This window comes from Lepidochelys olivacea (genome assembly GCF_965140295.1).
Source record: "Lepidochelys olivacea isolate rLepOli2 genome assembly, chromosome: 1".
Taxonomy (NCBI): domain Eukaryota; kingdom Metazoa; phylum Chordata; order Testudines; family Cheloniidae; genus Lepidochelys; species Lepidochelys olivacea.
Window position 1 is genome coordinate 316,054,942 of NC_140411.1, and position 15,363 is coordinate 316,070,304.

At 36.8% G+C, this 15,363-nt stretch overlaps 1 protein-coding gene across 2 annotated transcripts in view; it reads left to right on the top strand.

The window, feature by feature from the left end:
• The window catches only part of MLC1 (modulator of VRAC current 1), a 37,321-nt gene that overhangs the window by 222 nt on the left and 21,736 nt on the right, over nt 1–15,363 (top strand). For both annotated transcript variants that reach the window (XM_084650484.1, XM_084650483.1), the window contains exons 2-6: nt 1,283–1,420; nt 2,175–2,358; nt 10,557–10,646; nt 13,476–13,529; nt 13,612–13,713. In XM_084650484.1, the coding sequence (XP_084506610.1) occupies nt 2,179–2,358; nt 10,557–10,646; nt 13,476–13,529; nt 13,612–13,713 (426 nt within the window). In that variant the 5' untranslated portion in view covers nt 1,283–1,420; nt 2,175–2,178. The remainder of the gene's footprint in view (nt 1–1,282; nt 1,421–2,174; nt 2,359–10,556; nt 10,647–13,475; nt 13,530–13,611; nt 13,714–15,363) is intronic.

Below are 15,363 nucleotides of genomic sequence, written 5' to 3' on the forward strand. Positions count from 1 at the left end.
ACTGAAAGAAGCTTGGAATTGTGACGAATGAAACCAGTCTTCTGTTCTTTGATTTCTGATTTATTCAGGGAAAGAGGACTTCGTATGGTCTTTGTAAATAAGCAAGATTACATCAAAGAAATACGCAATTTCATTATCAGTTTCTCTTACTAATGGAAGCAACCTGTCAGTCCCATAATATTTTATTGAGGATCACACTGTGCAATTATTATCTATTTTATCATTGGAGAAAGACACAGATGGTAGAAATATTTGCACAGTGTTCTTCTATGAACAAAGAGGAATATAGGATTAATTATTTAGCGCCAATTTGTGCTAAGCTTCAACATAAACTGCAGTCATCAATGATACATGATGAATTGCTAAGTCTTTAGTCTGTTCAAAACAATTATCAAATTGTAATTATTTGATTTTTTTTGTAATAGTGGCAGATATTCAACTTTTTTGTTGAAGATTTTACTGTTAAATATTAGTACGTATTGAAAAGTGATGGCTTTTCTGAAGTTCTTGAAGCATACTCTCAAAGGTGCTGGTTTTTCAATATACTACAGTTTGAACTGTTTATTGGTTACAGTGGAGTTTTAAGTATGTACAAAAGACCCAGTAATTGCTGAAGTTGTCATGATGCCAATATCTTCAGGGTAGATGCATTCCTGTATTTTTTCATTTCCTAATCAGCAGAAAGAAGGGATTTAGTTGGACCATGACTATTGCATGTTACTGTTGCCTGCTAGAATTTTAATTGTATTGTTTGACCAAAACTGTGTTCTGTAAGGCTCAGTGCCAATATGAGTCAAATGTGCAAAGTTTATCTGAACATTCTGAGAAAACCAGGATTTAGTCATCAAAACATATTCACAAAAATTTAATTGGAAAGAGGCAAACTAAGGTTTAAACTCCCTGAAGTGCAGAAACTTTTTCTCTGAAAACTTTTTTTAAGAAAACATTATACTTTCAAGTGTTCTCTCTCCTGTGAAATAAGAACTAAATTATTTGGAAAGAACTTCCAGGCAAAACATTATTATTAGATATGGTAACATATATAACTTTGTTAAATTTATTATACATACTTCATTTAAATGTCTGTTATAATGTAGCACACTCATTTAGAAAAACATAAAGTTTAAATGTTTGCATACCTATGGGTTTGATTTGGAATCAGGCTTATGAGAATATAGTACAGTCATCTTCTAGTGTATTCTCTTCATTAAAATTCAGGAGGCATTACCCTGTTCCCTGGCTTAACTGCAGTTTTTGCTGTGCTTTTGTTCCGTATGAATAGATGTTGTTGAAAGCCAAAGTGGAAGAGCAAACTTTTCAACGGTAGAATGAATCACTAAGCAGTGAGAATATCACAAAGTGTACAGATAATTCTACTCACAAAACTATTTTAAACTGACAACTAACTTTTCAATTTAAGGTAAGCACGCAGGTTTTTAACTGTTGAAAACTGTACAATAAATTATAATAATCTATTATTGAAGGCATCAGAATGGATTGGAAAAGAGAGAAGTGAACAAAACCTAATGATTGTTACTAGATACCATTTTTAAAAAGAAATAAAATACATTATAACTGAAGTATTCTGAATAAATGAGTCCATCAGAATAATTTTAAAGTCTAAATATAATTTTTAGATCTCTGAGGTTGATGCCTAAAGCCAAATGAAAATTAGGAAATAAACATGTTTAGAAAATCTTCACAGTCTCTTAGTAATGTTTAAAAGAAAAAAATATTTTAATTTTAGATATATCTACAAAGTTTACACTTAAATCATTAAATGCTAATATTCTTTTGTTCTAAATCTTCTTCTAAAAATCTTTCTTAAATCCAATTTTATAAAATTAACTACAGTGTAAACAAAAAAGTGTTTTAGACATACACACTTATTTACACTACAATACAGTATTGTTGACTACGGATATAGGAAATTCTCTTCTTGTATAGAGCTTAATTAATTAATGTTTTTACAGTACTTTGAAAATGTAAACTGCTAAGCATTAATTATTATTAGTAGTAGTATTTGTTTATTATTTTATTTATTAAATTCTAACTAGACGAAGAGTGGTTTTAGTGCTTATGTGCCTAAGGATGTAGAAAAACAAGACCATACTTTTTGGTATCTGCTTTTAGTTTGCATTTTCATGGTTTTTAAAATATTTACCTCTATAAAGTGTTATGACCAGGGAAGAAGGTTACAGAGAAGAATTTAATTATGACAGGATGCCAACTTTGGAGCGTGGAAAGCAAGAGAATGGAAATTATGTACCAGATATCAAATCTAGTGACCTTCAGATATCAAAGAGATTTCATCCTTGTTTTAGTTATAGAACATGGATCTTTTCTTTGTTGATGGGGGTAAGTATTTTAAACATACTATTGCATTTCATACTGCAAGGAAAGTCTTGATAACTGTGAAGTTTTTCCTTTTGGGAAAGTTAATGAAATTAATCTCTTCACTGATGGTGTTCAGAAGATGAAAATGTATAAATATTAAAATTTGATGTTCAAACAGAAACATATTTAGCAACTACAAATAGATTTTCTAGCTAAATACATCACTTTTGTAAATCTGTTCAAGGCAGTGGTTTTATATCAAGGCTGAATTTGACCTGTAGTGTCCAAACATCATAATCTGAGAAAATAAATCTTAGTGGCAAATATCAGGACATATTCACTGTAAAAGAAATTAAACGTATTTTAATACTACCCAGGCAGATCAAATGTTTCAAACTTTCAGTATATTTCTAACCATTGTTAGTACTTTGCTTGCTATAACAATATTTTTTGTTTTTAAAATATGTATACAACATTTAATTGTCACTTTCTCTTTATATTAAAGAATGGAAAGATCTTTTCCTAAAAACTTTCAGTAATGAGAGCCATATCCTGCCTTGTGTGTGGTTTATGCAAATCTCATGTCAACTTAATTGAACTTTCATGGATAGAACCATGGAAGGATATAATTTTGAAGGAGTATTATATGGGTCCTTGACATTCTGACCAGTAATGACTAAAAGAACAGACATGATAACTATTAGAACCTATATTCCTGGTGTTTTTTCTCGCTGGTGGCCTCTGTGTTTTGTGGAATCACTTTGCAATGACTGAAAAGGTGATTATTTTCATTTTAGGACATTTATTTATTTGCACAGTGAATAAAAACAAAGTCTCATTTTCACTCAGGTCCCTGACCTTTTTTCTCTTTCTGACAAATTAATTTGCTTGAACAGCTTGAATTTACTTGAAATACCCGATTACATAACGAGAAGGGGCAAAAGAAGAGCTGGGTTTTTTTATATGGATTTTTTCAGTGTGCTTTCAAGCATTCACAGAAAGAAAAGAATTTGCTGTCTCATTCTGGGGTGCAGTCCAGACCAGTGAGGGGTTGTGTCACTGCCTGCCCTGTAAACTTGGGTGCTTCACGATGCTTTGCTGTTGTGGCTCCCAAACTGTGCCACTCACAAGCAGCCTTCCAGCATATAGGTCACACCCTGAGTTTCTGTGTGCTAGACAGTCCTGGTTCAGTGCTCTGAACCCAGCATCTCATCTACAGCCCCACTTTGGCTTCCACCTATCTTAGTTACTCCTTGAAAGGTTACCCCAACACACTGCCAGTCCTGGATTTTTCCCAAACTGTGTGTTATGCACTGTCAAGCCCTTTCTTGGACAGTTCAGATATTACAGTTTGTTCCTCCTGCAAGGAGACAGTATTCAAGAGTTTGTTACTTTATCTGGAGTTACCAAACCATTCAGTTTAAACACACTACTGGATTGGTTTAGATTAAAAATAAAACAAGTTTCTTAATGAGAGAAGACAGGATTTTAAGTGAATTCAAGTGTAAGAGCTAAACTTAGACATGGTTATAAGCAAATACAAGTGAAAACACAGATATAAAAGTCTAAATCTTAATCTGACAAGTTTTGATTCAAGTCTTTCTTTAAAATGGCCTTTCTTACCTACAGTCTCCCAGCAAGATGGTGACTGAACCTTTCCTTGGTCAGGATCTCTCCAGAGGCCCAAAGGTGTTGATGCCTTTGTCTTCTTAAGTGAAAGGGACAACTTGGGGTTTTCTGCCCCTTTCTTTAATAGTCTAGTTAACCTTTGAAGAGGATTCTTCTGAAGGTTACCCCTCAAACCAAAGTTTATCCAGACAGTGAGGAAGGCAACATGGAGTCTGGTGGTGAAGGAGGCTCCATTCTCTTTCTCCCCCCACTTGTGTTTGCTAAAATGGAAATTGTTTTGTTTCCTGCCATCTGCTTCCACTGCTCTTTTGAAGATCCTTGTTAACAAATTGCTTTGGTTAACAAAGGAACATCCAGACTGCTGGAGAAGTTGAATAAGTTGTGCCAATTCACAGAAGAACTTCCAGAGAAAGGAGGCAGGAAAATGGTATTATACCATTTCTTTTTTATGGGTGTACTTCAGTGGATAATGGCTCAGACTACCATATCCATGATGGAATCCAAAGTGGGTCAACGAGGGAATGTAATGTGGATGCTTGTCACTCAAAGACTTTAAGGCCAGAAGGAACCATCATGATCTAGTCTGACTTCCTGCACATTGCAGGCCACAGAACCTTGCCCTGTAATAAACCCCTAACCTCTGGCTCTGTTACTGAATTCCTTAAATCATGATTTAAAAACTTCAAATTACAGAGGATCCACCATTTACTCTAGTTTAAACCTGCAAGTGACCCATCCCCCATGTGCAGAGGAAGGTGAAAAGCCCCAGGGCCTCTGAAAATCTCACTTGGGGGAAAATTCCTTCCCAACCTCAAATATGGGGGTCAGTTGGATCTTGAGCATTTTGGCAAGACCCAACAGCCAGACACCTGGGAAATAATTCTCTAGTAACTCAGAATCATCCCCCATCTAGTGTCCCATCACCAGCCATTGGAGATATTTGATACTAGCATTCGCAGATCAACTGCATGCCATTGTGAGCAGCCTCATCATAACATTCCCTCCATAAACATATCAAGCTCAGTCTTGAAGCCAGTTAGGTTTTTTTGCCCCAACTGTTCCCCTTGGAAGGCTGTTCCAGAACTTCACTCCTTTGATGGTCAGAAACCTTCATCTAATTTCAAGCCTAAACTTGTTGATGGCCAGTTTATATCCATTTGTTCTTGTGTCCACAATGATGCTTAACTTAAATAATTCCTCTCCCTCCCATGTATTTATCCTTCTGATGTATTTAAAAAGAGCAATCATCTCCTCACAGCCTTCTTCTGGTTAGGCTAAACAAGCCAAGCTCTTTGAGTCTCCTCTCATAAGGTAGGTTTTCCATTCCTCTGATCATCCTAATAGCCCTTCTCTGCACCTATTTCAGTTTGAATTCATCTTTCTTAAATATGGGAGACCAGAATTGCACACAGTATTTCAGATGAGGTTGCATCAGAGTCTTGTATAATGGTACTAACTAAAAACCTCACCTGATGCATCAAAGGATTGCATTAGCCTTTTTCATGGCTGAATCACGTTGGTGGCTCATAGTCATTCTGTGATCAACTCATACATCCAGGTTTTTCTCTTCCTCTGTCGCGTCCAACAAAATCCCCAGTTTATAGCAAAAATTCTTGTTGTTAGTCTCTCAGTCCATGACCTTGTACTTTTGCACTATTAAATTTCATCCCATTTCTATTGCTCCAGTTTTCCAGGTCATCCAGAACTTTTTGTATGATATTCTAGTCTTGGTGTTCTTCTAGATATTCTAGATGTCTAGATATTCTTCTGGTTTGGCAATACCTCCAAACTTTGTGTCATCTGCTAATTTGATTAGCATGCTCCCACTTTTTGCACCAAGGTAATTAATAAAAATGTTAAATAGATAGGTCTCAGAACCAATCCCTGTGAAACTCCTCTTGTAACCTCCCCCAGCCTGACAGTTCACCTTTCAATATGGCCCATTGTAGTCTCCCTTTTAAACATTTCCTTATCCACCTTTCAGTTCTCATGTTAATCCCCATCTTCTCCAATTTAACTAATAATTTCCCATGTGGAACTGTGTCAAATGCCTTACTGAAATCCAGGTACTGATTGCATTTCCTTTGTCTAAAAAATCAGGTTGGTCTGGCATGATCTACCTTTTGTAAAACTATGTTGTATTTTATCCCAGTCACCATTTACCTCTATGTCCATAATTACTTTCAAAATTTGTTCCAAGATCTTGCATACAATTGAAGTCACACTAACAGGCCTGTCGTTTCCTGGATCACCTTTTCCCCCCTTTCTTAAAAGTTGGAACTGTATTAGCAATTCTCCAGTGAAAGGGTATGACCCCTAAGTTTGTGGATTCATTAAAAATCCTTGCTATTGGGCTTGCAATTTTATGTGCCAGTTTCTTTAATATTCTTGGATGGAGATTATCCAGGCCCCCCACTTTGGTCCCATTAAGCTGTTTGAGTTTGACTTCCACCTTGGATGTTGTAATTTCTACTTCCATGTCCTCATTTCCTTTAGCCACCCTAGTGCCACTACCACTAAGATCTTTATTAGCCTTATTAAAAACTCGGGCAAAGTATTTGTTTCGGTGTTGGGCCATGCCTAGATTATCTTTAATCTCCACCCCATCCTCAGTGCTTAGCAGTACCTCTTTTTTCCTTGTTTTCTTTTTATTGATGTGGCTATAGAATCTTTTACTATTGGTTTTAATTTCCTTTGCAAGGTCCAACTCTGCTTGGCTTTTGGCAGTTCTCACTTTTCCCCCACACTTTCTGATCTCTAAGAGGTAGTTTTCCTTGCTGATCCATCCCATCTTCCATTCCATGTAAGCTTTCTGCTTTCTCTTAATAACCTGTTTGAGATGCTTGCTCATCCAGTTTTGTCTGCAACCCTTCCCTATAAATATTTTCCCCATTGCTAGGGATGCAGGCTTCTGATAATTTCTGCAACTTTGACTTAAAGTAATTCCAAGCCTCGTTCACCTCCAGATCCTTGAGTTCTTCAATCCAGTCCACTTCCCTAACTAATTCCCTTATTTTTTTAAAGTTTGCCCTTTTGAAATCAAGGATCTAGTTACAGATTTAGTTTTGTTTATCCTTCCATTTAGTTTAAACTGAATTAGCTCATCATCACTCAAACCAAGGCTGTCCCCTACAACCGGTTCTTCTATGAGGTCCTCACTGTTCATCAATACCAAATCTAAAATGGCATCACCTCTTATTGGTTTGGTGACTATTTGGTGGAGAAATCTGTCAGCTATCATATCCAGGAAAATCTGGGCCTTACTATTATTAGTAGCACCTGTCCTCCAATCTATATCTGAGAAGTTAAAGTCTCCCATAATCACACAATTCCCGATAGTATTTATTTCCTTAAAACATTAAAGAGGTCTCTATCCATATCGGATCCTGGGAGGCTATAGCACACCCCAAGCACTATCCCAGGGGAGCCTCTGGTAGCTTTCTTTCTGAAAGTGATTTTGACTCAAACAGACTCTGTTTTATCCATTCCATCACTTCTAATTGCTTTAGAGTCTACCTCATCATTAATATACAATGCTACTCCACCATCTTTACCTTTATTTCTGTCTTTCCCAAACAGCACATACGCTTCAATACCAGTACTCCAGTCATAACTACAACTCCATCATGGTTTTTTATCCCTGTAATATTTGGTTTCACTTCCTGAACCAGTAGTTCTAGTTCCTCCATTTTGTTATTCAGGCTCCTTGCATTGTATACAAACATCTTAGTTGTTTCTGCTTGGCTTTACTGAGATTCCTCACCAATTAGGTACAGTCATTCTCCTGCCAGTATCACTTACCTGACTGGTAGCTTCATTGGTATTGACACTCTCTTTCCTCTTTCTGTCCATTCTCCTACCCATTGCTGTTCTTTTCTCCATTGCTGTGTTCTCTCTTTCTTGATTTTCCTCCTGGTCAATATTAGAATCAGGTGTGGAAATTACAAGAGCATCTCCCAACCATCTTCCCCAGATTCCTAGTTTAAAGCTCTTTTATCAGTTATGCCAACCTCCACCCCAAAAGTCTATTTCCCTCCCTTGTCAGGTGGAGTCCATCCATGAGAACAGTCCTCTGTCTGTGGATGCCTCCCCAGTGGTCTAACATCCTAAAGCCCTACTTATAGCACCACTGCCTGAGCCATCCGTTAATCATCATAATCTTGTCTCATCTTCATTTTCCTCCTCTAGGGAGAGGAAGAATACCATTGAATGTCATCTGAGCCTCCATTTCTTTAAGCATCTTCCCCAGCCTGGCATAGTCTCCCTTGAAGCATTCCAGTGAGAATCTAGCAGTATCATTTGTTCCCACATGAAGGACAATCATGGATTCTTTCCTGCTCCAACTAGGATACTCTTCAGCCTCAGGTCCACATCCTGTATCTTAGCTCCTGGCAGAGAGCACACCCTTCTGTTCTGTGGATCAGCTGTGGTGACAGGCCTGTTAGTTCTTCTTAGTAGAGAGTCATCAATCACATAGACCTGTCTCTTCCTGGTGTTGGTGTGATTCTCTGGCCTTTCTCCTGTTCTTTCTTGCTGCAAGTCCCCTTGTCTTTTGTTCTCCCTTGCAATCTTCTGCAAGTCATCTTCTGTCCTCCGAGGCTCTGAACTCTTCCCCTCTTCTTGTAGGACTAGCCACTCTTCTCTTCTTCCTTGCCCTCCCACCTTCAGTTACTGCCTTCTGTGTTCCTCCTTCATTTTCCAGCTCAGCATATTTTCTCTTGAGCTCTATTTCTCCTTCACTTGCTGGTCTTTTCCTCTGCTCGGTTCTCGTAGTCACATGCTTCTGATGGCCACTTTCCTCACCCACAGTTCTCCAGTCCAGCTTACATTGGCAAGTCCTGACTTTACCCTTCAGCCTCCTCTTGCCTTCCCTCAGTCATCATCTTCAATTAACCATCATTTCTATCTGCATCCATTAAGCCATTTCTTTTAAGGGTGTACGTCAGAAGATAATAGCTCAGACTACCATGATGAAACCCAAAGTGAGCCAACAAGGGAATGTGATGTGTATGCTTGTCTCTCAATGTGGGCTCAGTCTGAGGCCCTGCTTAGGCCAGTCAGTCTTATGTGTTCTTCATGGGATGGGCCAGTTCACTTCCCAGGGCACACTGATATCTCCCTTTCATTGGCCATCTGACAAACTGGCTCTCTGCTCCGAGTGGGAAGATATGTAAGTATCACACTAGAATGCAGCACATGAAAGCACCTCCAAGATATAGTATACATAAAATATAAGAATAATTGGATGGTATAGTGGTTTAAAACAGTAGAAGCATGATAATATCTGCATTATTTGCTTAGATCTTGGTGTATCTGCAGTTTTAGGGAGTGGAAGCTGCAATCTCTTCCTCTGGGGAAGAGTAGGTAATTTTGCTCCCTCACCATCAGAGGAATTATAAAGAAATGCTGCAAGTTGTTACCCATAGAATGTGCACTCCCCTACATGGAAATAACTCAAGAAGGCAATAATGGGACATAAATGTATTGTTATTCCTATGTTCTGAATCTTTTAGGCCCATTAATCTTCTAAGGTCTGAGTTCATTCCCACCTAAATAAAAATTATTGTTTTACTGTTGACTTCAAGTGGACCCGGATTAGATCCACAGTCTGAGAATTCAGTAAAACAAACAAGGGTAATAATCAAAATAAATATCTATTTCTTAAAAACAAAACACAAATCCCCAGATGATTTAAAAGGGTATTTAGGTGGGGGTCACTGAGATACATCAGATTCACAGGGTAAACTGCCAGCAAGAAAAACACAGCAGTGGTAGAGAAAGATAAGAAACCAGTCCTTTCATCAGTGTATACAAAAACTCATACTGATTTTAATTCTGCATATAGAGTGAGGGCCAGATTGGGTATAACAATTAATACTTCCATGTGTGCATATAAATAGTATTCTGGATTCTGCCCTGTAAAATTGAGTATAAAGTGAGACTGTAATTCTCCAGAAGTGGTTATAATAATTCACACATTCCTAAATCAATTACGAATTTGTGAGGGCCTTAGTATAAATATAACAGGAAAAGCCAAAACTGAAAATCAGACTCTACATTTATGATTGGTCAGCTTTGTACAGGTAAATTTTTTCATAATCCAAACCTCAGCACACGGAATTCTTGAATTGCACATACAAGGTTTGGAACAATGTAAAAACCTGGTTGTTCAAAACTGTATGCCAAAAAGCATTCATATACAATTTTGTGAGCATAAATTTAGAGGTTTAGTTGAGAGCCCTTTGATATTTTGGTCCTAAAAGGTTCATTTTTATCATCAAGCTATTTCAGCCCAAAATTCAATTATGATGTGACTACCTTCTAAGCATTTCTTTATGTATTTGCCAAGTCATTACACAATACTTAGCTCAGATGTGCTTGTACAATCCAATATTGTCTTAACAGCCAGCAAAACATGTTCTTTTGACCTGTACATCTTTTGATGTATTGTTTCATTATCAATTGTACAAAGACTGTGTTATTAAAAGTTCAAAAGTACTTTATTTTGAAAGGACTACTGGTTTTCGACTGTTCATTTGCTCTTTTTATACATTTTTGACATTAATTTATACCATATTTTTGCTTTGCAGACTTGCCTTCTTGTTACTTCTGGATTTTCACTTTATCTGGGAAATGTTTTTCCATCTGAAATGGATTATTTACGTTGTGCAGCAGGTTCAGTAAGCATTCTTAATTAATTGCTGTGGCTGTCTGAGAATGCACACTATAATAAATAATTTTATGAACTTAATTTCCTTTTAATGTCTGTCTTCTTCATGCTCAGACTTTCTCCACCCATCTCATCATTTTATCCAACATTATACCTCCTCTCCCATGCACACAATAAATGTTCCTTATGTAGGGTTTCGCTGTACATTAAAGCTAAAGGGTTTTCACAAAGAATTGTTAGTAATATCATGCTTGTTAAATAGCTGCCTTGTTTCTCACCAAAAGTGGTTGTTTTTCAGTGTGGGATGCAGTGATGCCCATGTATATTTTTTATATTACAAATTGTCTCCTGCTGCAGAGAAACCTCTAGGGAGGAAATTTCAGTTAAGATTCCCTTGTGATCCCTCACCCTATATTTGTATCTGGTGGGTAGATGCTATTATGATGGATGGGTTTCATTCGCTCTCTCTTTCTCTCTCTCTGTCTCAGGTTTTATAAGGTGCACATTACCAAGGTATCTAAGTGTTAACAGAATGAAAGGTGTTCTATAAATATTATTACTTTATTAGTAAAATCTGTAAGAATTTGACACTCTAACAATTGAACAACAAAGATAGAATTTTATGATATTGTTCCACTGCTGGTGGTAATTTTTTTCATCTATCAAAATTTTGCAACAGACACCAGTTTGAGATTTAAAGAATAAGATTGGCAGAACAGATCACTTTAAGCTATACACAACCATTGTCAATTTTTCCTCTGGCATTCATGATCTCCATTTTAGATCTCTGTGGGTATGATGAAGTTAGCTCTGATTCCTCCGTACCTTGAAATACTCTACTGTGCCATTGTTATTTTGTTGATATATATATCAATCAATCTTTTTTCTAATTTAGGGCAAGACTGGTACTTTATTCTGAGTAAGGGACAGTGTAGCTATATGACCACAGAAGCAGCTCAGGGAAGAGATTGTGACTCAGAGTGCAACAGGAGAAAAACAAAAAATATTCTAAGGTTCACTTTGCCTCTTCCCTTTGCATCTTGCATCAAGTGCAACTTGGCCAGACTCATGGGTCAGAAAGAGAGTATAAAGTCTTTACCAACATGTTACAAATTGGGAATGATGCTGCTGCAATTGAAATCAATGGCAAAACTCCCATTATCTTCAGTGGGAGCAGGATTAGGTCCCGTGTTAATGTTAACATGGGGGAGGGGAAAGGATTGTTGTTTTCACTCATTTAATCATTTTTCTTCCTTTAAAAATGTTCCCCCCTTTTTTGCTAATGTTAAAAATTGTAAATTAAGTGCTGGAGAGACTCTATCGAGCATGTTAGCTAAATGCTAACCTGCTGTTATACTTGTTCTCAGTGGCAAATTGACACTGTACAAATGTGGGACTCAAAGGGTAAAGCCTGGCCCCAGTGAAGTCAATGGTAAAACTCCCATTGACTTGAGTGGGGCTGGGAATTCACCCCAAATATCCCTTTGGACACAGAAGATGATTAACAGAGCTAAAAAAAATAATTGTTTTTTTTTTGGTTCAGTGGCTTAGCTAAAAAAGTGGAAAAAAAGCATTTTAGTTTCGACCCAAAGTGAATTTTTTTTTCTCACTGAAACAAGAAAAACAAAAAAATGTCATTCATGTTGATCATAGTGTTTCAAATGGTGATTCAAAAGGACATTATGAAATGAAATGTTAATTTGAAATGACATTTTCGAATGAAATATTGATTAAAATGGATGTTTTCAAAACAAGTGTAGAAATGGGTTGTTTTGCAAATGTTGAAATGAAACATTTCGACATTTCCAAAATATTTTTTCTTAGGGTGATTTTTGACCTGAATTTGCAAATAGGTTCTGTGCCCTCCACAATGCATTTTTCAGCAAATTTACTATTTACTGAAAAAAATTGCCTAGCTCTAATGATTAGTGAAGGAAGCACAGATGATGTGGAATTAATTTTTTTGGCTAAAAACCATTTTCTATAACTTTATTTTCATAGTTTTCTGTTTCACTTATAAATATGTTCTAACACTGCAGTAACATCCTAAATGTGTGGAATGGAATGGAGCCTGCAATGAGATAAATACCTCAATAAGGGTGACACTTGGGAGATAATAAGATCCCTTCAGGAAAGTTTTTCTTTATGGAATGTAGACTATTTTTCCCCAGTACAACTGGCTCACATTCTGCCCTCACATATACACAGCTCCCAGTGAAGTCATGGGGGTCACAAGTACAGTTCTGAAGACATAATATGACCCCACAAATTACTTTTACAAAGACCTTCAAAACTGAACTATCATCAAAGCTGGTCAATTTTTAGGTCTAACAACTTTGGCTTTGTCTCTTTAAAAGAACACTAAGGGTCCAGGTTTTCTTTTGTCTGCTTTAGAACTTTAGGCCTGCTGGAATTAATTTAAACTAACAAAGACATTAAATTTCTCCAGAAAGACTGCTGTTCTTTCATTGAAAGCCTAGCTATTGCAGCATTCACTTAACAGTGAGAGACTGTAGTTCATTACTGCTCTGAATCCCTTGGAATATTAAAATACAACCCTTAATTGTTGAGTTTGAGACAAGCGTGGTAGCCTTTGCTTTGAATCTCCAAGCTTTTGTTTGCTTGTTTGACCCTTCATATTATTTTAATATATGTTTATGTTTTATTTCTCCTTTTTCTCCATATTATTCATTCACTTTTCAATTCAAAATGGATAAAGAAAAACTATTACAATATGTACCAGATCCTCTAAGAAACATGTATACTATTCTTATTAACATAAATTTATGCTGTTTTGTAAGCAATTCTATTAATCTTTTGTTTCATTTATTTTTTCTAGTGTATTCCTTCAGCAGTTGTGAGTTTTGCTATAGCAAGAAACAAAGTTAATGTGGTAAGTGCTTATAGTTTAATTGATTATTAATCTTTTATTCTTTGGTTATCTGAAAAAAAATCTTTTTGCAATTGTTTTACAGATACCCAATTTCCAGATTCTATTTGTTTCTACATTTGCTGTAACAACAACGTGTTTAATTTGGTTTGGATGCAAACTTGTCCTTAATCCATCGGCAATAAATGTGAGTTATGAAAAAATTATCAGCCAACTCTGTATTTGTCTTTCTCGTAGACTTAGAGAGTTTAAAGCCAGAAGGGTCCATTATGATCATCTAGTCCAGCGGTTCCCAAACTTTGGTTCGCGGCTTGTTCAGGGTAAGCCCCTGGCGGGCCGCGAGACGCTTTGTTTACCTGAGCATTTGCAAGTACGGCAGATCCTAGTGGCTACGGTTTGCGTTCCCAGCCAATGGGAACTGTGGGAAGCTGCGCCACCAGATTTTTCCAGGGGCTCAAATTGGCCAGGGCTTGATGGGCCGTGTGGCAATCTGCCACTGCCCCCACAGCGGTGTGAGGTTTGGGAAGGCCTAGCTTCCCCAGCCTCCATTACATGCCGCCCATGTGTAGGATCTCTTTGGATCATTGCTTTTGTCTCTGTAGAAGGCTTCCCTATTCAGAGGAAAGGCTGGCTTGTTATAGAAGGTATAAAAATTATATGGGTGAAAGCTGTACAACTAACTTGGAAGAAAAAAACATATGCAAATCGTTTTCCCAATTGTCTTCCTATATTGGTTCGTATACCCAGATTCTTGAATTAGACCCTCACACGTGCCTTCAAATTGATTAAATGGAAGTTTCTCTAGCTTTTGCCTTGAATAATGCTCCGAAAGAGCCACTGGAGAGAGTAAGATCAGAAGAGAAAGGAAAAGCTGACTTGGTGGACATCTTTAGATTAGCCAAGTGTTAATTTCTTTTTAATGATGCTGGAATATAAGAAGTGAGGAGAGGTTCCAAACCTTGTTATTTTAGTGGATTGCATCTTCAGGCTAAGTCTGATCTTTTCCTTGTTCTTCTTTGACTGATATGTTTGTTCCTGACGTCACCTACAGAAAGCCTTTTATGACTAACATTTCTTTTGGAGTTCTTCACCGGTTAACTGACATCTAGTCAGTCAATGAAGTTGACAACAGTCAACCAAAGAAGAATTCATCCACATTAGAATTGTTCTTACATTCAGCAAGCACCATTAAAAAGTCAACGTACAAAACAGCTAACATATAGTGGTATCGAATTCACACAATATTCCCTATACCTAGAAAAGAAAATACATATGGTATCTCAGATACCAATATGAGGTAATGTTGCTAAATTTTTATTTATTTATTTTTAATGGTGACCACTGTATCTTACCTCTGTGGCCATCTGCTAGACATTTTAAAAGTATAACAGAAAGCCATCAATATATAAATAAATAAAATGGAAATGAATGTTCTGTCCTTGCCCGTTAGCACCCAGAAAGTGTGTCTCTGAATGTGTTTAACATAGTATTGTAAATTGCTTTGAGATTTGTACAGAAAGAAAACTTTATAAAAGTTAGTTGTTATTTGTATTATATAAGGCTTTCCCCCAAAAACATTCCGACTATTGCTATCCCCAGTACAGTTACATCAGATTAGCAAGAGCAGAAACACTAATGTAGAAAAAATATTGGCAGTTCTTTAACTGTTCTGTCATCCGCACCATTAGATGGTGGCTAAAATCCATACTGAGGCACCTAAATAACTGGTCTGATTTTCAGAGGTACAGAGCTTTCAAGTTAATAGTAGCTCTGAATATTTACTTTAGAACTTTTGAAAATCAGATCACTTTAATATATGTGCCTAAATTTAGACACC